The sequence below is a fragment of the Rhineura floridana genome, chromosome 4 (assembly GCF_030035675.1).
Source record: "Rhineura floridana isolate rRhiFlo1 chromosome 4, rRhiFlo1.hap2, whole genome shotgun sequence".
Taxonomy (NCBI): domain Eukaryota; kingdom Metazoa; phylum Chordata; class Lepidosauria; order Squamata; family Rhineuridae; genus Rhineura; species Rhineura floridana.
The window spans coordinates 39438196-39460810 of record NC_084483.1 but is presented as its reverse complement, the minus strand read 5'-3'; the positions used below and the strand labels follow the sequence as shown (position 1 = coordinate 39460810).

Genomic DNA, 22615 nt, shown 5'->3' with positions numbered 1-22615 from the left:
CCAGATGACCGCACCCAACGGTTTCATGTAGATGTTGAACAGCATGGAGGACAGAACTGACCCCTGAGGAACCCCATACTGGAGAGTCCAGGGTGCCAAGCAATGTTCCCCAAGCACCACCTTCTGGAGCCGATCCGCCAAGTAGGAGCTGAACCACCGCCATGCAGTCCCTACCATTCCCAACTCAGCCAGTCTTCCCAGAAGGATACCATGGTCGATGGTATCGAAACCTGCTGAGAGATCAAGGAGAATCAACAGAGTCACACTCTCCTTGTCTCTCTCCCGACCGAGGTCATCATACAGGGCAACCAAGGCTGTTTCTGTGCCAAAACCAGGCCTGAAACCTGACTGAAATGGATCCAGATAATCGGTCTCATTCAAGGGTGTCTGGAGCTGGCCTGCAACCACTTGTTCAAGGACCTTGCCCAGGAATGGAACATTTGCCACTGGCCTATAATTATCAAGATTTTCTGGGTCCAGGGAGGGCCTCTTCAGGAGTGGTCTCACTACTGCCTCTTTCAGGCAGCCAGGGACCACCCCCTCTCGCAGAGAGGCATTAATCACTTCCCTGGCCCAGCCGGCTGTTCCATCCCTGCTAGCTTTTATTAGCCAAGAAGGGCAAGGATCCAGCACAGAAGTGGTTGCACAAACCTGTCCAAGCACCTTGTCAACGTCCTCAAGCTGTACCAACTGAAACTCATCCAAGAAATCGGGACAAGGCTGTGCTCTGGATACCCCACCTGATTCACCTGCTATAACATTGGAGTCAGTGTTTTATCAAAAGATTGCTAAAGATGCTAAAGAGTTGGTGATAATAATCCCTTCTTCCTGGTAGCTCCACCCTCAGCCTCCTTTGGCATCTGCCATGTGTTTTATACGCAGAAGCCTGCTTTCGGCGTGCTTGAAAGATGCTCTGGCGTTTCAGCAAAAGTTTTCCCCTCTTGTGTGGAGCAAGGGGGAGGTGTTGTCTGCATTGGCAGACAGTGTCCAGGGAATGAAGACTTTAAAAAAATTTTTTTAATTAATTCATTTCTTTACTGTTCGTGGTCCCTCTGTATTACTTCATGGCCCCCAGGTTGGGAACCACTGACCTAGGGGAAATTCCTTTGTTTGCTTTTAAGCAATTGTAAGGACACCTTTATCCAAAATAGCATGTGGCTATGGTACTTCATTGAATGCTGGAGCCACATGGACAGTACCAGTCTCCATGCATTGCATTGTGAAATTTTCCAGAAGAATAACTAAAGGAATAATAACAGCTTACATACAGGGCTGGTTCACACATAATGCTAACCTGTGGTCAACTGCTACATGAATGAGCCTGAGGAAACTTTGGATTTGCACATTACCCCCTCTTCTCTCCTTCTTTTGTGTGAAGCCTTGGGGTCACACACTCCCCCCTTCCCTTCCGGGCAGCCAGAAAAGTAATTAGTTTCACTTTCAATGCATCCGTACTTGTCTTTATGTACAAACCAGAGATTGTGGTTTAAAACAAACTCTTGTTAGTGATATAAGTCTGATTCATAACCCATTAAGTTGGTTTTTTTAGAAACTTACCAGAGTTTGTGATGACAAACCAGGATTCGTTAAAAGTAAAACTAAACACTGCAGAAATCCTTCTGTTAGCCACGTGAGAGAAGAGATGGGAGAGAGCGGAAGTTCCAGCAGTCCTAAACTATCACCTAGCATTACTGATGAACTAGCCTTTGTGTTACACGAGGACAATTGATAATTATCCTGTAGTAAATTTTTAACTAAATTTGACAAAAGTTGAAAAATCATGAATCCTTGGCTAAAAGGAATTGAAGGGCAGTAGTGAAAAAATAACACTTTCCTGTTTGGGTAAAGAATATTTGTAAAATAGATGTTTGTGTGGAAACAGTTACAAAGGATTTGTTGCTAACAGATTACACAAACTGTGGGATTTAAATAAATGCCAAGAATTATAATAATAATTTTGTATTATTGATTAATTTAGTAGTCTGCTAACTAATAATGCCAAAACTGCCAATAAAGTGCATATTAAGTATCTCCCATGAAACTTTGTAAAATAAAATACATTTTGAGTTTATAACTGCTATTCTTACACATTAAAATATATATTTAAGTTAACATCTCTTCTTACTTCTTGATACTGGCCTGTGGCCACAGCTGAAGTATTTTAGAACTTTCCTTGAAAGCAGGATTGATATTGATCATACTAGAAGTATTAAGTATTGTCAAACAGGAATGCACTGGAGAGAATCTGCAAAGATAAGATTTTTGGTCTAGGGCTGCATCCCTGCACACAGTGGGTTTTACAACATAATCCTATGCTTATCTTCTGAGAAGATGGAGCTTATTTACAATGTAGAGGTAAATGTGTATAGGACTGCAGGTTTAAATAGCCTAATTTTACGCAGAAAACCATCGGATTTAGCCTGTTTAAGGGTAACAAGATTGCAACCTAGGGCTTTATCTGGATATTCTACCTTATGACTATGGAAAAATTATTAGAACTACATTGATATATGAGGAGTTTACATCAGGAAAAGATGATATACATTTGAGAAATGTTTTTACTGAAATGCTGTGTGCCCAGATATAATTGCTCCCAAACATTTCAGAGTAGGAGTCCTAGTACACATGATCAATGGAGTATTGGATGGTATATCCCACATAAAACCCATTAGCTCAAAAAATGTAATTAATTTAAAAAGTTATTAGTTTGCTTTAACGCCTGGGATTCAGGATGTATCACACATTTTAAAAAATATTGATACATTTAAAATAAGCTATTGCTTTCATGCAACTGAAGCCGAATTAGTCTCTTGCATCGCTGTTCAAGAGATCTTCATTTCCTTGCATCAGTCTGTTTATTGGATTTTGAAAAACAAAGTCTATTACATAATAAGCATACATTAGCTATTTGTCATCTTCTAAGAGGGAATGCCTCAGTAAATTCAGCGCTATAATAAATCTTAGAAGTTTTAAACTGCAGGTGCACCTTGTTTAATACATTACAAAAGTAGATTTATTACAGCAATTATGCTGACATCTCTGAAATATACTGAAATTTCATAACGAGATTTGAATTGTTAGATTTTTTTGTCCTGTGGCACAGTCGCCTTTTATCATATTTAAATAAGTTAGAATCCATATCTTACAATTGACTGCTAGTCCATATTTTTGGATCCCATGTCCCTTTTACTCAAATGCTATGCAGGTTTGCATATCTTTTGTCCAGGCAAATAAGATTCTCTGCCCCTGTCCTGATCAACACATAGACATAATGTGTTGCTACTGTTGGGTATTGTTCTTTCCCCCTGCCTACTGTTCTTTTCCTTTGTCATGTGATAATGATTATTGTGGCTTGAGTTGTATGGAATTTTAAATGAATTCAGTGTAGGATCAGCTTCCTCACTGAAACACTCTCAGATAATTGCACTAATTTAACTGCTCCAGTTTTGTTAGGGTTCTATTTTGTTGTATTCAGTGGCTTACCAGGAATGTACAAATGTGCAGGTTTGGCTTAGCATGTCATCTGAACCCAGGCTCATGGTTAAGCTCTTTCCTCACTAACCACAAGTTGTAGGCAAGATTTGTTCCTGGCTACAGGTCATGGTTAGCAAGGAGAGAGGTTAACTACAAGCTTGGATTCAAATGACATGACTTAGCCTCAACGTGGTGCAGGAGTAAAAAGACTGGAGTAGCACAGCCGATGCAAGCCACTCTCTGGGAGCCCACATGCTCATATAGTCCTGGTTATCCATAGTTTGGCTTACCAACATGCAAATGAGGCCATAGTATGATGGTGAATCTATTATAGCCAAAGATATATTATTTTAAGCAAGATGTTATTCAGTCTTTGGGCTGAATTGTTTTCTGAATATTTAAACAGGTTCTCCACTAACTTCATTAAAGAAGCACATGAGCCTCATCCAGGATTTCAGAATATTTGCACAGACCTGGCTTTTCTTTTTATTTGATAAATTTTTCAAAGCAGGTTTTCTTACTTTGCTATCCTATACGCATGAATCCAAAGTCCCCTGGGTGCACAGAAAGGCACTTCTACTCACCTAAGGGAGGCTCACAATTTCTGCCAATTCTGCCTTTTTGCTGCAATCCCCCACCCCACATACCATACTGTTCTAGAAAGTCTCCCTACCCTAACAGACAAATTTCCTGGGGGTACAGGGGCTGCGTTGGGAAAAGGAAGGTGAGAAAGTACCATTTTGTGAGCGGAACTTCATTTATTAAAGTTAGATCCAAACCATAATATATTTTTAAAAAAACCTTGTTGTTCAATATTGATGACTGTACTGCATTGCTGATCTGGAATATTTTAAAACCCTAATCAATGCCAATTTCTGTTTCAGGAAAAAAGAGGTGTTTTCAAGAAAATGTTTGGATTCATGTTTAAATCAAAGAAGAAAGGTATGCCATCTTTTCTATAAATACATTTTTATAAAAAATATGTAACAGCAAGGGTACTATGCAGCTAATCTAGTTATCACCAAGTTTGGATTATAAGAATTGCCATGCTTGGTCAGATCAAATTTTGTTTAGCTTTGCATTCTTTCTACTAACTTTGGATAACCAGATACATACTAAGGATAATTTCACAAACGGCACAGTGCCACTAGTCATCCTTTGTTGATTAACTCCCAGCATCTTGTAGGCAAAAGTTTGATGTGTCTTAATATGGAACTTATGCTTTTGGCTGTCATGGCTAGTAAGTACTAATGATTGTCACTGCACTCTTTCGTAATAAGTTTCATAGCTTGATTTATAGATTTTGTAAACAAAACTACCTTCCTTTCCTTGCCGTAGATTCACTGCCTGCCAGTTGCATTGGAAATGTTTTCAAAATTAATAGTAACTTGAAAGCAACACTTTCATTGTCATTAATCAGCAGTCTTTAAAAATTTGGCTTCTGAAACAACTACTTCCATCTGGTTTTTGAGCTTTCAAACATGAACATGATTTCCTTAGTGCTGAACTATAGGCATTTCCATTGTACCATTTATTTTTACTAATTCTGCAGTGTTCTGTTGGCATATCTTTCATACCAGTAGTGTTTCTCATGCTTCACTGGTGTAGCGAGGCTTCTGCCAAATCAAAAGCCTCTCAACTAGTGGATCTTTAGAAATAATTTTCTAAATGATTTGCGTTTGTATAAACTTTTCTTTTGTCTAAGTTCAGTCTACACAGTTGGTGTTCTAAAGTGGAAAAGGCAATATAATATTTATTCAGAGAATAATGCAGTACTGGACATTAACTTGAGAGCCAGAATCTACAAAGTAATCTGGGACCCCTAACTGGCCTCTATGCATGCCATTCTGGGTCAAGCTTTATTGGTATCATTATCCCATTGACTGGTGGAATTGTAACTGAGCACAGAATTTGACCCAAGGATAGTTACTTCATCTGTAAAACATTGGTAACACTGAACTACCTCACCTGGAGCCAATTTTCTTTGCTAGTCTGCAACAGTTAGGAAAATGGAACGTGGATCAAATCATTTTCATGCTTTGGAATGATAATTCTGAAGCACTTTATCTCCTCTGTGACTTCAGACCAGAAAAACTTTAGTAATCCAAATAAGATTACTGAGAGCTTGTTTTCTGGGTCAGTAGCACAGTTACTCAGGGAAAGGGTTGCGATGACTCTGAGGTGGACTCAAAAGTATGAGTGGTGTTGGTGGCAGGCTACTTTGGCTGATGAGAGAATTTAGACTCTGTACATGTTGCTTTTTTGAGTATGGAAATGGAGGGGAAATGGGAACAACTCCTATGAGTGTTAGAAGGGATCATAAATACATGTACAGTACATTCTTAACCCTGGCTACTCAGAAGTAGGGATGGAGGAGAAATTCAGTTCACATTTTAATGCCAACCTATCTAATTCAAAATTCCCAAACCAATATGTGAATCAAAATGCAGCTATCCTTTGAAATTTATATTTTCTGAATTTTATGATGCAGTTCTCCAACCAAAACATGTACAGAAATGCATACATTAGGGGAAAGTGTTCCAAAAAAATTCCGGTATTCATGAAAATAACATACCAAAATGCATTACATTAGGGAAATTTGCTTGCCAAAAATGTGTATGCTGCTAAGCAAAATGGCATACAAAAATGTGTTTTAGGAGAAATGCATACTAAAATGCTAAAGAATTTTTGTGAGGACTTCTATTGTCTTTTTATCTTTTGCAAACTAATGTGTAAATGGGGTAAATTGAAGTCTGGAAAACAGAGAAACAGAAATTGACAGATTCACCTATCCCTACTCAAAAGTCCTATTTAATTCAATGGCGCTTACTCCCAAATAGGTGGGATTGGGTTTGTAGCCTAATTTATTTAAATGATTTAGAATGTAATCCAGCCCCTGGACTTCAATAACAGGCCTGGAATATTAACTCTTTTGTTGGTGGAGGAAAAAAAAAAGAAATAGACTGCCTCTAGGTTTTGGAACAGTGATTATTATCAGAAATTAAAGGCTTTTCTTGAAAATGACAACTAAAAAAGCAACTAAGACCCAGGAGCGAAGAAGAAGTTCTACTGATCCACAGGAAGTGGTTATACCCCCAGATATGTTTCAAAAAATAATGGAAGGGATTAATGATATAAAACAGAAAATGAAAACTGAATTGACAGATATAAAAAACTATATTAAAACACAAGTGGATGAGATTAAAGGGACAATTGGGCAAATAAAGGAGGATGCAAAAAACACTAAAGAAAAGGTACAAATCTTGGAGAATAGAACAGATATATTAAATCTGGAATTAGAAAAAAACTTGGACTATATGGCTGTGATTGAAATGAGAAATAAAGAACATTGTTTGAGATTCCGTGCAATTCCTGAGGAAACAGGTGAAGACATCAGAGATAAAATTGTTAATGCTCTAGTAAAATTTCTGGATTTGAATGAAGATCGGATGGAATTTGAAATAGACAAAGTGTATAGAATTAATTCCAGATATGCAACAATGAATAAAATTCCAAGAGATGTGCTTGTTCATTTTATAAAGAAGACGACCAGAGATATGGTATTACAGCAACACTTTAAAAATACCTTTAAAATTGATGGTAAGGAAATACTGGTGATGAAAGAAATTCCTATTAGACTTTTACATAAGAGAAAAGAATATGCTTTCCTTACAGAGAAACTTAAGCAACGCAAAATTCAATTTAGATGGGATGTTCCAGAAGGAGTGATCTTTACATTCAGACAACAGAAATATAGATTGAATACTGTTCAAAAAGCAAGGGACTTCTTGAGAAAAGCTTCAAAAGATATGGATGAAGATAAACTCAAAGATATGGATATAATTCCTGGGGAACAAAGTCAACAAAGATATGCAGAGGAAGGAAAGGAAGATGATGGATTAAAAGGAGCATCAGGCACATTTTAAAATACACGCTTAAAGATGGATTACAAATATCTAACTTGGAATATAAATGGAGCTAATACGGCGCAGAAGAGAAAGAAAGTGTTTCACTATTTGAAAAAATTAAAATTGGATATAATTTGTTTACAAGAAACTCATATTAAGAAGAAAGATTCCAAATATTTGATTTGTAAAAATTTGGGTGAAGAATTTATTTCGGCTGGACCAAAAAAAAAAATGGAGTTGTTCTTTACATTAACCCACAATTGCTTCCTAAATTGGTATTACTGGATGATAGTGGTAGATTTGTGGGGGTTGAAATTACTCTACAGGGTACAAACATTTTGATAGTGGGTATCTATGCCCCCAATGAAGATAAAACAAGGTTTTACACAGGACTTATGGAAAAATTGTCAGAGTTTTCATATGACCATTGGTGCGTTATGGGTGATTGGAATGGGGTAATCTCACCAAAAATTGATAGGCTTTCTGAAAAAAATATCAAAGAGACACAGGGTAAATTACCGAAGATTTGCTTTGAACTGATGGAACATTTAGAATTGGTGGATACCTGGAGATATATAAATGATAATGCAAAGGAATTTACCTATTTTTCAGAAAGACACAAAACATTCTCGAGGATTGATATGATCTGGATGTCTAAAATTTTAGCGAAGGACACTTTTAAAATGGATATATTACCAAAAACTTTTTCGGATCATAACCCTGTGATATTAACTTTAAAAAAGAAACATCTTGGATTTAGATGGAGACTAAATGAATTTTTATTACAGAATGACAAAGTAGTACAAGAATGTAAGAAGAAATTAAAAGAGTTTTTTGAACATAATTTACATAAAGGAACAAGTGAAAATATCGTTTGGGATACAAGTAAGGCATTTATGAGGGGATATCTTATTAAATGTAACTCTGAATTAAAAAAAAAGAAACAACAGAAAATGCAATTAATTTTGGAAGAAATAAAACAAAAAGAGGAAGAATTGAAAAAGAATCCAACTAAAGTTTCTATTGTAAATCAAATCAAAATGTTACAGAAGCAAGTATCAATGCTGACAGTTAGAGAAATTGAAAGAAAACTAAATTTTGCTAAACAAAGGACTTTTGAATTTGCAAATAAACCTGGGAAATGGTTAGCATATAAATTAAGAAAAGAACGTCAAAAAATATCATTTTAAAGATACAAGAAGGAGATGAGACGTTGACAGATAATGTAAAAATTAAAAAGATTTTTCATCAATATTATTCAACATTGTACAAATGTCAGGAAATTCCATCTGAAAAAATAGAAGAGTATATATCTAAACAGAATTTGCCTAAAATTACAGACTTTCAGAGACAAGCTATTAATGGCCCTATTACGTTAAAAGAGATATCTGAAGCTATAAACAAAATTAAATTAGGAAAGGCACCAGGACCAGATGGGTTATCTGCAATGTATTATAAATGTTTGGAGGAAGAACTCTTACTACCTTTACAGTCTACAATGAATCTTATTCCGCAAGAGGGAAAGATACCGGATAGTTGGAAAAATGCTAATATAACATTAATACCTAAAGAGGAGCAAGATTTAACTAAAACAAAAAATTATCGACCAATATCTCTATTGAATAATGACTATAAAATTTTTACAATGATCTTGGCAGAAAGATTGAAAATAATATTGCAACAATTTATTCAGGAAGATCAATCAGGGTTTTTACCTAAAAGACAATTACGTGACAACGTTAGGAATGTCTTGAATGTCTTGGAATATTTAGAACAACGAAATGATAAACAAGCAGCTTTGATTTTTCTAGATGCTGAAAAAGCATTTGATAATTTGAATTAGAAATTTATGTTTCAGGTTTTGGAGCAAATGGATTTTGGAGACAATTTTATAAAATGGATTAGATCGATTTATACATCTCAGAAGGCTCAGATAATTGTTAACGGAGATTTAACGGATTCATGTGAAATACAAAAGGGTACAAGACAGGGATGTCCTTTATCTCCTCTTTTATTTATTCTGGTCTTAGAAGTGCTGCTTAGAGATATAAGGCAAGATAAAAGAATTTCGGGATTAAAGATAAAAAAAGAAGAATATAAATTGAGAGCATTTGCTGATGATTTGATAATTGTACTAGAAAATCCTTTGGAAGGAATTAATGTATTGATGGACAAATTAAAAGAATTTGGACCGTTAGCAGGATTTAAGATCAACAATCAAAAAACAAAGATGTTGGTGAAAAATTTAACTTTAAGGGAACAGAAAGGGTTAATGGACAAGACAGATTTTACAATAGAGAAAAAGTTGAAATATTTAGGTATCATTATGACAAATAAAAATTCAAAGTTGTTTCATAATAATTATGAAAAATTATAGACAGAGATTAAGAAAGACTTGCTAAAATGGGATAAACTACAACTGTCATTAATGGGTAGAATATCTGTGATAAAAATGAATGTATTACCGAGAATGATGTTTTTGTTTCAAACAATACCTGTAATATCCTCTGATTTACCTTTTAAACAATGGCAAAAAGATATCTCTAAATTTGTATGGCAAGGGAAAAAACCAAGAGTCAAATTTAAATTACTACAAGATGCCAAAGAAAGAGGAGGACTGGGATTACCAAATCTGAGACTTTATTTTGCTGCCTGCTGTCTAGTCTGGATAAAGGAATGGATCTTATTGAGGAATAAAAGACTATTGGATTTGGAGGGCCATAATTTGAAGTGGGGATGGCATGGATATCTATGGTATGACAAAGTAAAAGTAAATGTAGACTTTAACAATCATTTTATAAGACGTCCTCTGTTGAAAATATGGAATAGATATAAACCAAGGTTTTATTCGAAAATACCATTATGTGTCTCAAGTCAAGAAGCGTTTTATAGAAGAGAAATGGCTGGAAAAGAGAAATGGTTAACTTATCAAGAACTATTAGAAAATGTACATGGAGAATATACAATGAAAGAGAGAGAACAACTGACAAAGGAAGGATATAGTTTTCAATGGTTTGCCTATTTACAATTGTTAGAAAGATATAAAATGGACAAGAAAATGTATGGGTTTGAAATAAGTAAATCTGATTTTGAAATAGGACTGTGTACAAATGATGAAAATATAATTGCGAAAATGTATAAACTCTTATTGAAAATGGATATGGAGGAAGAACAAGTAAAAGTGTATGGTAAAGTGGGCAAAAAATTTTGGTTATAATATACAAATGGATCAATGGGAAAATATGTGGAAAAAAGGTTTGAAATTTACACTATGCTATAATCTTAAAGAAAATTTTTATAAAATGATGTACCGTTGGTACATGACTCCAGAAAAGTTGTCAAAAATGTATAGTAATGTTTCTAATGTTTGTTGGAAATGTAAACAACAAGAAGGATCATTTTATCATATGTGGTGGTTATGTAAAAAGGCAAAATCATTTTGGGCACAGATAGGTAGGAAGATGCAAAAAATTCTAAAGATAAATATTCAGTCAAAACCAGAATTTTTTTTATTGGGTTTTATGGATAAACAAATAGAAAAGAAATATGGAAGAATAATATTATATATGATTACGGCAGCAAGATTATTATATGCACAAAAGTGGAAAATGGAATCAACACCAACAATGGAAGAATGGCTATTGAAATTAATGGACTTAGTAGAAATGGATAAATTGACATGTTTACTTAGAGAAAAATCGACAGATACATTTCTTAAGGAATGGAAGCCTCTCTTAGACTTTTTGTTGAAAGATCAAAATAAAATGATGATACTGGGATTTGACGATTAATTAAGACAGCCTATGGAGAAAAGGGATTCTGTATGTATATATTAAGGGACAGGTTTGATGTATATTATATACTTATAGCTGATCTGTGACAAATCGGAAGTCAACTATTTTATTTTCATTTTTTGTTGTTGTATTGTTATGTTTTTTTGACTTTGTTTTGTTTGTTTTTGGAAAAATTTGAATAAAAATTATATATATATAAAAAAAGAATGTAATCCAGCCCCCTGCTTACGCCTGCCAGACACTGCCAACCCTCCCCTTACATCCTTCAAACAGGTGGGGGGGGAGGCACTGGCAGTATCCCCACTAGTGGGAGCCCAGTGGAAAGCCCCAAAATGGGGTGTTCTGGGGCGGGTATAAGGCTGAGCCATTCCAGAATTCACTGGACATGGGGCAGGAATTGGGTCTGGTCATCCTGGCCTTCACCTTCTGTCACAACTGCCATTAGCATCCAGGCTGTAGATGTGGTAGTAGCCCCACCAGTGGAGGTGAGAGTTGGATTTTACTTGTATATCCCACTTTTCAGAATCCAAATCCTTCCACGGCAGTTTATAAGTAAAATCATAAAACAATATTAACATCATGGTAAGACAATATCAAAACATAACCATCAGGATCCTTTACATAGGGCAGTTGATTGTAGACGGCCCTGTGGGGAGAGGGAGGGGGGAAGTCTAGCTGAATCAGGCTCTGATGACTTCTTTGTTTGCCTCTCTTTTTCTTGTTCCTTCTGACAGGGCAGTAGGTTGTTGATAGTGTTAGAGGGTAGCGGAGGCAAGGACAGTCCAGCTGGGCAGCCTCTGATGATTTCATCTGCCTCCCCTACTCTCCTGTTCCAACCCACAGGGCAATTGGTTATAGTTGGACTGGGGTGGCAGAGGCGCCTCACTGTCCTGTTCCATTAGCTGTTTTTCTAATCTCATCTGCCTTATACTGGTTGCCGTATATTGTAGGAATGTGATTGTTATCACCAACACCACATACATTTTGAGCATGGTAGAATTCGGGTTCAAGTTAATCTGGTTAACTTTCCACATGGTATGTGAGTTTTCTTGGAGGCCATCCACCAGCGATAAGAAGACTCAGGGTTTTTTTTTAACTTGAAAGAGGTTGGAAATTTGGACAGGTGATGAACTGGACAACAGCTCTACCATGTGCCACATTGAACCTGAGTTACTCTTAGTGACTGCTTGTCTGCATAAAATCCTATATACCAATTGTGAGGTGATTCTCCATACGGATCCTTATGTATCTAAGGCACCTCCATGCACAAGAGAGAGGTATCAACAGACCTGGGAGAGCCCCCAAATTTGCAGAAGTACAAACAATTTTAGGGAGAAACACCAAAAGGTGAAACATGCCCAACCTGCTCAGTGAAGATTGTGCATGCTTACCGGCCACAGAATATTGACTATTGAGAACTGGTGGTGGTGGTGGTGATGGTGGTGATAGTGCGAGGGGTGAGATGGAATGGAGTATCTTTGGAAAGGGCATGGTTGGTTGGTTGGTTGGTTGGTTGGTTGGAAGCTGGAATAGGAATGTTCCACACTACAACATTTTGTTGCAGGTACCACTTCATTAGAATCCTGGCTTCTAATATCATGTCTGAAATGAAGAATTGCAATTGTCACTCACAACTCAAAATGATTTTTGCCATATACAAGATTATGCTGTGGGAAAATTAGGGGTTCAAAAGTATGGATAACTTGATAATACTGAAACCACTGCTTCTGTTTTATTCTCTCATGTGGCTGCTGTGAGGGAGGATGCTTTTCCCCCTCAATTGTTACTTGAATTGCTCTCGACCTCTTATGACATTATTTGTGGGAAGCAGTTTTAGTCTCTTGGACCAACTGTGTGTACATCTTTACCGTGTTTATCTGCAGCAATTCAAAACTTCAAATTAGAGGTGATAGTTTATATGTGAATGACTCCATGAAACTTAGTGCGGAGTTGGGTGGGGCTGCATCTGATATATTTATAGGCACTTCATACAACACAATCTATAGGTTTGTTCCACTGTAACGTTTTCCAGTATAAGCCTTACTCTCACTCCTCCTAAAGTTTCAATAAAGGAAAAATCAGTAACTAACATTAAATAACTAAAGATAATTTCGATCAATTCCTAAGAGATTGCTGCTCATATTTATTATTTTGCAACAGTGAGACAGGCAGAGCATGTCTAGCCTCCTGATTTAAACAAGCTGCCACAGCAGTTCCTCTTTAAAGCTATTTAAAAAGATTTGCACTTTTGATTGAATCCATATTCTGACTGTTACTTGTTTGTTATTTTTTCTGAAATATTTTCCAGTAAAGTCTGGTAACCTGTTCAGGACCTTATCCCAGTCTCCATCTGTGTTGGAATTGCTTTTTAATATGTTTTAAAGTGTTTTTAAAGCTTTTTTTTTTTAAAAAGATGTTTTTAAATATGTTTTGTTTTAGTATGTTTTTAAGGATGTTTTGTTATATTTTAAAGTCTGTTTTTATGATCTTTTAGAGTGTTTTTAGTACTTTTGCTTGCCACCCTGGGCTCCTACTGGGAGGAAGGGAGGGATATAAATTGAATAAATAAATAATAAATAAACATAAGTCTTACATCAGCTAATTCATTCTTTCTTGAGAATTATTATCTTTGTTCCTGTCATAGTTATTAAGACTCATTTTGTCAGCTAGGAGACTAGATAGCATTCATTTGTAAGGAGGAGGAAATGCATAACTATCTTTGCAGTGAAGCGATATTCATTAACTAAATGGAAATGGACTGCTTTCAAGTCGATCCCGACTTATGGCAACCCTATGAATAGGGTTTTCATGGTAAGCGGTATTCAGAGGGGGTTTACTGTTGCCTCTCTCTGAGGCTGAGAGACAGTGACTGACCCAAGATCACCCAGTGAGCTTCATGGATGTGTGGGGATTCAAACCCTGGTCTCCCAGGGTCCAGCACCTTAACCACTACACCACACTGGCTCTCATTCATTAACTAGCACCATGGAAAAGCTGCTACAGATTTTGGTATATAAAAGCTTGAGAAATGTTAGATGGTTAGAAATACTGTATATATTTTAACAGATTTATAGCTTTTAAGCATATGATCTAACTGAAGAATACATGGAAAATATCAGCAAGATTGTTGCTGATAGAACAAATATACTCAAGAACTTTGTGGACATCCTATATACTGTACATCAACAGATGTAAGTTGAGTCCATGATAAACATTATTTATTGCAGAACTTGCAACACCGGGCAAACTCCAGGTATGCTTCCAGTGCCTGCACTACTTCAGAGGTTGTGGAGAATGTAACATGTGTGATATATCTCTGTTGTGGGACAGTGCAGAATGGATTAGCCGATATAGTTATCACCTTCCACTCAACAGGACTCAGAACAGCAGTGGATTAGCTGTTGGATAAACAGCTACACATTCTGCAACGACATCATCTGACTTCTGATCATAGGTGATTTTGGAACAGATATTATTAATTCCATATTCCATATGTGGGCTTTCATGGGTTGTCTCTGACCAACATGTGTTCCATCACAACTAACCTGATGCCTGATCACGGTTGTGTGTGCCACTGCAATTATGTAAACTTTCATGCATGAAAGTATTGCTGGACATATGAAGTGCTCGGATCTGAAACTGCTGAGGATAAAGAGCATACTGAAGTTGGCTTTCCAGTGCCAGCAAGGAGCTATTGTGCCTCCTAGTCTTCCACACTATGAACAATATATATTCAAGAGGCAATGCATCCTGCCTTAGCCAAAAAAAAAAAAGGCTTAAGCTCTCCACTTTAGCTATTGCTGTCCAGCCCATCCATTAGTTTTATACCAAGAAGAGTATTGCACTTAACAGCTCAAAGTAAGCGCAGTTTGAGAGCAGTGGCAGGGAACAGATTTGATCATTAGCTACCTATTTGTCATTATTCTGGGTCTTTCTGGATGAGGCTTGGCTCCATTGGATTGACTCTGGTGCAGGGAAAAATGGAACTGGCTCAAGGGAGCCTTTGATTCATCTAGAAATTATAATGACCTCTAGTGACCCACCTCCATATTACGGAGGATCAAGAACATAAAAGAGGCTACTGGGCAACACCAGTCCTTCATCATCACTTGGTGAGTTGAGGGTCCCAGAACCTTGTGCCATTTAGCTCTTGCTACTTTTTGAGCTGGACTACATTTCATTTACACAGTGTTTCGTTCCATAGGTGAGGAGAATTTATTAGTTTGAGCTGCTGGGTCTGTGGTACGAACTAACAGCCACACAAGCAATGTCAGTAGCATCACTCCACCATCCTCTATAGGTGAAGTGCCACAGAATGTCTCTACAAGAATAGATGCTAAATAAAATAAGGGAGCCATGGGCAGCATTGGTTCCCAAGAGATGAAGGGACAAGATGCACTACCCCAACTTGTTCCTGAAAGGAAGAGGAAGGGCAAAGATGTAACGCCACACCCTGAACCTGACAGGGAGATGAAGGGAGAAGATACAACACCACAATCTGAGAAGGAGGCAGGACATAGTGATCAGCCAGAGCACCAAGTGGTCTCTGTCAACATGCAACAACAACAGTTGATGCAGAATACAACTGGAGATGCAAAAATTGTGAGCCACGATGGTGAGTTTTCATATGTAGGATGCTCAGGACATTGTGCTATGCTGTCTGCCAGAGCAGAAATGGGATGGCACTATGTATGTGCTGCATCCTTGGTTGTGCTGGACAGATCTGGGGCATTGTGACATTTCTACAGTTTTGTGGAAGAGTTTGGATATGGGGTTCTATTAATGTGCATCTCAGAAGTGCTATGGGAAAAGGAAAATTCTTTCAACTGGTGGTCTGCTGCAGTAGGTTACTGCTTTAGTGTTCGTATCATGCCATATTTGGTTGCATATGTCTGGGTTTGCAAATCATGTAACAGTAATATGGAAAAGTGTATCTCTCCTCTTCTCTGTGTCCATCTGTTCGCCATACTTTGTACTTTGTGACCTATACCCTGTGGATACCATGGCATATTAGGATGGGTAGAGGTGACTGAGATGGGCCTGTTCAGTGTTGGAAATCTGTGGACAGTAAGGGATCTAATCGTTGGTGATTTGTGGTACTCCTAGAGGATTAGTTAGGATTGGTCTACTGATTTGGGCTCAGGCTCTGAATTCAAACAGCCCACTGCTTAGCTGTTTTTGCCTTCCCAGTTATTTATATTGTTATCTCAGAAGAAGAAAATATTACCTGCCTCTTCTTCGGTACCACATTGCATTTCCTCCTGTTCATAGTGTGTTTATGGTTCTATGAATACATATCCCTATGTCAGGATGCTGGTTGGTTCACTTGAATAATGCCAGTCTTCCTTCTGTTTTTTCTTTTTCTTTACAGTGATCTCCTTATAGCCCTGTTGAGTAGACATGTGCTTGCTGCACTATATTAATTTGTGTGATTGGTGGATTGGAGCACAACTCCAGTCCTTGGCTGTTTGAGCATACTTTTCATACAGCATTGATACTTACTTAACAGAGCTGGCTCATCTCCTGTGACAGCTGATTGCCTTTTGGAGAAAAGTGCTTGTGGTGGTTGTTTTTTTGCCTTGCTTTTATAGTGTTAAAATATTTTTATGATTCTTAACAATCTGAAGTCTAATGACTTATTAAAGTGATAGCCCACTGGCAATCCATGAGCCGTGTCTAGTCTCTGTTTTGATTCCTTTTACTCATTTCACCTAGCACAAGTTGGGGTTATTGCACAATTCTCTCACATGCAGATTTTGACTTGGACCAAAAGCTCTTTGCATGCTTTATTATATACACTGTTAAACATAAATGTGTATGTCAGTGAGTCCCAATATTTTCATTAATCCTATTAAAATTATTTTTTCTTTTAAGTCCCATCTATTGTCTCCCCCCCCAGTGTGTGCTTATCCCTTTGTACTGCATTGTTCCCAATACCTCCTGATAGCAACTTGGTAAACCTGCAAGCTCCTGATGACTTACTGATGTATCTCAGTACCATAATTCTGGAAAAAGAGATATTTGATTAATTCAGTGTAAAGGATGACTTTATTTATTGCAAAATAGAGGGTTGTTTCTGTTTCATATAACAGAGTTAATTTGCTTATCATGTTCATGAAATTGTCAAATGTGAGTGTACTGTACAGTAGTCCAGTTTTGAAGTTTGTCTTCCTATGAGAAGAATGTATCTCCCAATAGTCATGCTGATTGTAGCATCTTTACTTTGTCTGATAATGAGCAATGATTGATTTTAACTATCAGAACACAAAAGAACATGAGAGTTGTTGAGAGACTCCTATTTTCCTCACAAAGCTACAATTTCCTGAGTAGTTTAACAGTCAGCTCCTCTTCCCAGAAAACTCTGGGAATTGTTGTAGCTCTGTGAGGAGAATAGGGGTCTGCTCTCAGTATCCTTCACAAACTATACTTCCCAGGATTCTTTGGGGGAAGCAATGATTGTAAATTGAAATAAGAGTGGAATAAATATATGGTATGAATATGGCCCATGTCCTGGCATGTCCTGCACAGGTCCAGCGGTAAGCTTGAACACCTGGGTGTCTTGGAAGCAGTGGGATCCTTTGGGGACAAACACTAAAAAGACTTGGGTTCCTGAGGGGAGAGGTTACATGAGACAAAACATGAACTAGAATCAGACTGTTACTGGAGGAGGGAGAATATTTTAAGACTAAATAATGAGGTATGATGATACAAGTTTCCCACCACAGAGTAGAAACAAAGCTCCGCTCGCCGCGCAGCTGACGAGCGGGGCATGATTGCAGGTGGGGGTGAAGACGCTGTCCCCATCTGTTAATGGGGCAACGTCGCACGTCGCGCCCGTGACGTCAGCGCGACGTGCAGTGTAAGGGGCGGGGTCTATAGGACTATTTGAGTCCAGCCACCCCTTCCACCTTCCTCTTCTGCTGCTCGACAGCTTCGGCGCGGTGTGGCTCCTTTGCCGGCGCACGTGTGCCTCCGGAGGCTTTCTGAGGCCAGGCTGACTGTGCGGTGGCGAGCCCCCCCCCGCCTCATCGGGAGACAGGGAGGCAGCGGCGGTGAGGTGGCGCATAGTGAGGCTTGGTGGCTGGCACCTACGGGACGAGGCTTCTGGCCTTGGGAGGCCCTGCGGCGGCAGCGGCAATGCAGTCACTACGAGGCAGCAGCGCAGGATCGGAGCCAGCAGCGGCGAGGACCAGGCGAGACGGCCTTTGGCCGGCAATTTTTAAATTTAAATTTTAATTAACGCGGGGGTAGGTGGTGCATGACCCCAACCATCAACCCTTGCTGCGTGCAGGTCAATTAGGCTCCCCCCCTGGATAATTGGGTGCCGGGAGGGGGTATAGAATAAGCAGGTGGGCCCCTTCACAACGTTTTGAAATCACGTCGTTTGTAAGCGGGGCCCCAGTCTCCCTCTCTAGACAGGGTTGGGCCAGGGAGACCCAAATTAACTGGATATGCCACCCAAGAAAGGACAAAGGGGGGCCAAAAGGGAAAGGAAAGGCCCCCAAAGCGGGGGGGAGATGCCCACCCCCAGCGGCGGTGGGGGCAAGGAGCGGGGAGGGGCCACCATGGGCAGCCATAAGTAGAGAGTGGCAGAGGCGCCATCCAGGGCAACAGAGTGGGTATAACAGGAGCCCTGCTGGATCAGGCCAGAGGCCTACCTAGTCCAGGGCTCTGTTCTCAAAATGGCCAACCAAATGCCCTGTATGGGAAGCTCGCAAGCAGGTCGTGAGCCATGGGCGTCCCCAACGGAGAGGCCAAGGGGGCACTTGTTCCTTCCTGAGTGAATAATGCTCCCAGCTTTCATTTAAAAAATAAAATAAAAATAAAAATAAAAATAAAAATAGTACGTTTCTAGCATTTGTAGAACCTGAGACAAAACGTACAAGGGAAAACAAGTGAACAGGCAGAGGCTGATCTCTGGCAGCAGCATAGGGCCTAGTCCTCAGCATGTGCTGTCTGGGGTTATACTCTTTTCCCCTGCCTCCTTTCTCTCTAGATGCCCCTTTGTTCCAAGTTCTCTTTGCCATGCCAATTAGAGGGGGGGGCAGAGGCAAGATCAGTTGCCACCTCCTCCTCCTCATTTGCATTGTCTTCCGTGGCAGTTCAGTGCTCCTCATCCTTGCTGTTACACAGCCAGGCCTAGAGCAAGAGGGCAGGCGTGGCACTGGAGGCAGTGGCAACTGCTCCTTGCAACACTACTCACTTTCTGAGGCGCGAGAGCAGCAATTGCCCTGTGCCACCGGACTTCTGAGAAGGAGGTGTTGCTGTGCATGGCACAAAGTGGGGGGGAGGCATAGCAGACAACCACCCACCCGCGCAATGGGGCTTGTAACTCCAAGGAGCTGCTGCTCCCAAGTAGTGTCTGTGAGTTTACCTGAGGCAGTGAGATCTTAGCAGCTGCCTTACAGTGCCAATCCCTGGAAAAAAGGGTTGATGCTAGCACCATAGAATCATAGAGTTGGAAGGGGCCTTATAGGCCATCGAGTCCAACCCCTTGCTCACAGCAGGAAATCCACAGCTGGAGCATCTCCCGCAGATGGCTGTCCAGCCTCTGCTTGAAGACATCCAGCGAAGGGGATCCCGCCACCTCCCTAGGCAGTCAGTTCCATTGCCGAACTGCCCTTACTGTCAAGAAGTTCCTTCTACTGTCCAATCTGAATCTACGCTCCTGCAACTTAAAACCATTAGACCTAGCCCTACCCTCTGGGGCAGCAGAGAACAAATCTGTACCCTCCTCTATGTGACAACCCTTCAGGTACTTAAAGAGTGCAATCATGTCACCCCTCAGCCTTCTCTTCATCCTCGTTGCCCTCTTCTGAACCCGCTCTAACTTGTCTATATCTTTCTTAAAATGAGGCGCCCAGAACTGAACGCAGTGTCCCAGATGAGGCCTGACTAATGCAGAATATAGTGGGACTATTGCTTCCCTCGACCTGGAAGCTATAGCTCTGTTTGTGCAGCCCAAAACCGCGTTTGCCCTTTTTGCTGCAGCATCACACTGCTGGGTCATGTTCAACGGATATGTGCAACAGGGAGATAGGAGGCAACAGGCCTTCAAAAGGGTAAGAAGGAGCCACCGGCTGCTTAGGGACAGGTGTCCCTTTCCCAGTTAGACTCCGGGTACTATGAACTAGGTTAGCAGGCTACCCGGTTTAAGGGGAGGTTTGTTATGTTATGGTTTGCCTTTTGTTTCCCAGTCTCATACCCCAACTCCTGGCTGGCCTTCATGGCCTCCAACTCACGGCTGGCCCTCATGGCCTACAATCTTCACCCCGTTTAGTCATGGCAATAACAGCTGTGGTCAGAATGTACAGAAGTACACTTGGTCACGCCAGTCTTATTCAAAGGGGCAGGCAGTGAGGGGTCCACACTAGTTAGTCTAGGATCAGTGAGCTGCACGCATGGAGTGCTTCAGAGCCTTCCGTGAGGGGGCAGTCAGGAGACAAGTGGGCTAAGCAGTGGGGCACTATCTGTCTGAGTGGATGTTCATAGGTATGGCAGCTTGTGGGAGGCATGTTAGCACCTGAGGTTTCAGCTTATAGTATGAAGGATCCTGCCCCGGTGTTCACATTTCTGTAACAAGATTGACTCTTGCCCAGGGCTGAAAGCTGCACAGGGGCAAGCTTGAACCGTCCCAGATGAGATCCTGGATTGGGACCATGAAGTGTTTCCTTTCGGCCCTCTTGATGTTAGGGGTCTTTTAATGGGGTTATTATGTTATGATGGGGCTTGAACACCCATACTACGAATTCAGGGTTATGGCTGCCTTATGCACCGACCTGGCCGTGTGGTTCCCTTTCCTGCGGTTGCAAGCCTGGATTCAGGAAGGGGTTTTAACTATGAATGTTACCTTTCATTAACTCTTTTCCAGGGTTGGAAGGCGACTTTTGGACAGAAGAGCTCATGGCCTGGGGTCGGGTCTCATAACTCTCTTATAATTAGGAACACTAGAATTCATGGCCCTTGCCTGTCCCGTTGTTCTGGGAGAAGTTTATGCAGGGAGTCAGAGAAGGCCATAAGCCTATCTATTGCCCTAGCATGATCACCAGCTATCAGAATGCAGAATAGGGCAGCAGGGGCAGTGTGAAGGGGGGCTAATCCTGTGAGCTGCGCGCTGGAATTCCCTTGGATTCAATGGGTTACATTGCCCCCAGCATGCTCGCCAGCTTCCAGAAACAGGTATTCAGGAATTCTGGGCCGCCAAGGGCTATATGCCAGAGTGGCCTTTCCGGTGACTCACCTGCTGATATTCCTGATAGACGGCACGGCATGAGAAGGGGCATGGCAGTGGGAACACTTAGAGGTAAGCTTTCTTAGCCAGGCTGGCGTTTTTTTCCCTATCCCCATCGACCCTTCTCGCTGGACATTTTATGGGTGTAGTGGACCAGTGGGAAACGGTCTGTTCCTTCAGTGAAGACCCAAGCTATTCCAGGCAGTGGCTCATACACTGTTTTGAGGCTTCCAGGAGAAAAGAGGTGGCGGCTGGCTCTACGTGAGACCTCTCTCGACATGCCCTCCAGTTTTGATGTTTCCAGGGAGGGGGGGTTATGCTTGCTCAACGTGGAAGGTCTAGAACGGACCAGAGGTGTACCTCTTCCGAAGGATATTTATTCACCCAGGCTAATCTGGACCCCCTAGCTATAGGCCATATATGCCTGTCTGGGTCAACAATACCAGTTTTGGCGTTAACAAAACAAGCATTGCAGGGGCTGGGGTATGACCCGTTCCAGTCTGGAACCTAGGCAATTAAAATGGGAGCTGCTTCTATGGCAGCATGTTTTTGGTTTCCTCCCGGCACTGGTACAGGATGTGGGACTTTGGGCCTCTGATGCATATAATGGCTATATTCCCCCCTTTTAGAGGGCAGGGGGATGCGGCAGCCTCACGAACGAGCATTGTAAGGGCTGGGGTACGACACCTTACAGTTGGAACCTATTCATCTCGAATTGGGGCTGCTTTTATGGCAGCAGGTTTTAGTTTCCCACAGGCACTGGTACAGGGCGTGGGACTTTGGTCCTCTGATGCGTACAAGGGCTATATTCCCCACTTTTAGAGGGCAAGGGAATGTAGCGGCCTCACAATCTTCATTGTTTTGACAGGTTGCTGGACAGGGATGGAGCAGATGCACATCATAATATGCGGCCACAGCATGGTCTTCCGGGCAACCTGGAGGGCAGCGAATTCGAGCATGGGCTCGCAGTTGGGCCTCAGTAGAGGGGCTGTTGTGCAGTGGCTGGACCGGCAAGGAATGCATGGGGAGTGGCTCCTACCCGGTCTGTTCCAGCAAGGTGTGGTGCAGATATTTCTGCAGGCAATGGTCATCCACCTCGGTGGTAATGACCGCGTCGTGAAGCAGGGCAAGGCCCTCAGCATACAGGCATGTAAGGACATGCAAGTGATAAGGCAGCGTTGGCCTTTGGTGCGTCTGATGTGGTCAGA

At 40.6% G+C, this 22615-nt stretch overlaps 1 protein-coding gene across 1 annotated transcript in view; it reads left to right on the top strand.

The window, feature by feature from the left end:
• Positions 1 to 22615, top strand: part of DCDC2C (doublecortin domain containing 2C) — a 94647-nt gene that overhangs the window by 63415 nt on the left and 8617 nt on the right. The window contains exon 11 of the mRNA XM_061626058.1: positions 4359 to 4416. Within this exon, the coding sequence (XP_061482042.1) occupies positions 4359 to 4416 (58 nt within the window). The remainder of the gene's footprint in view (positions 1 to 4358; positions 4417 to 22615) is intronic.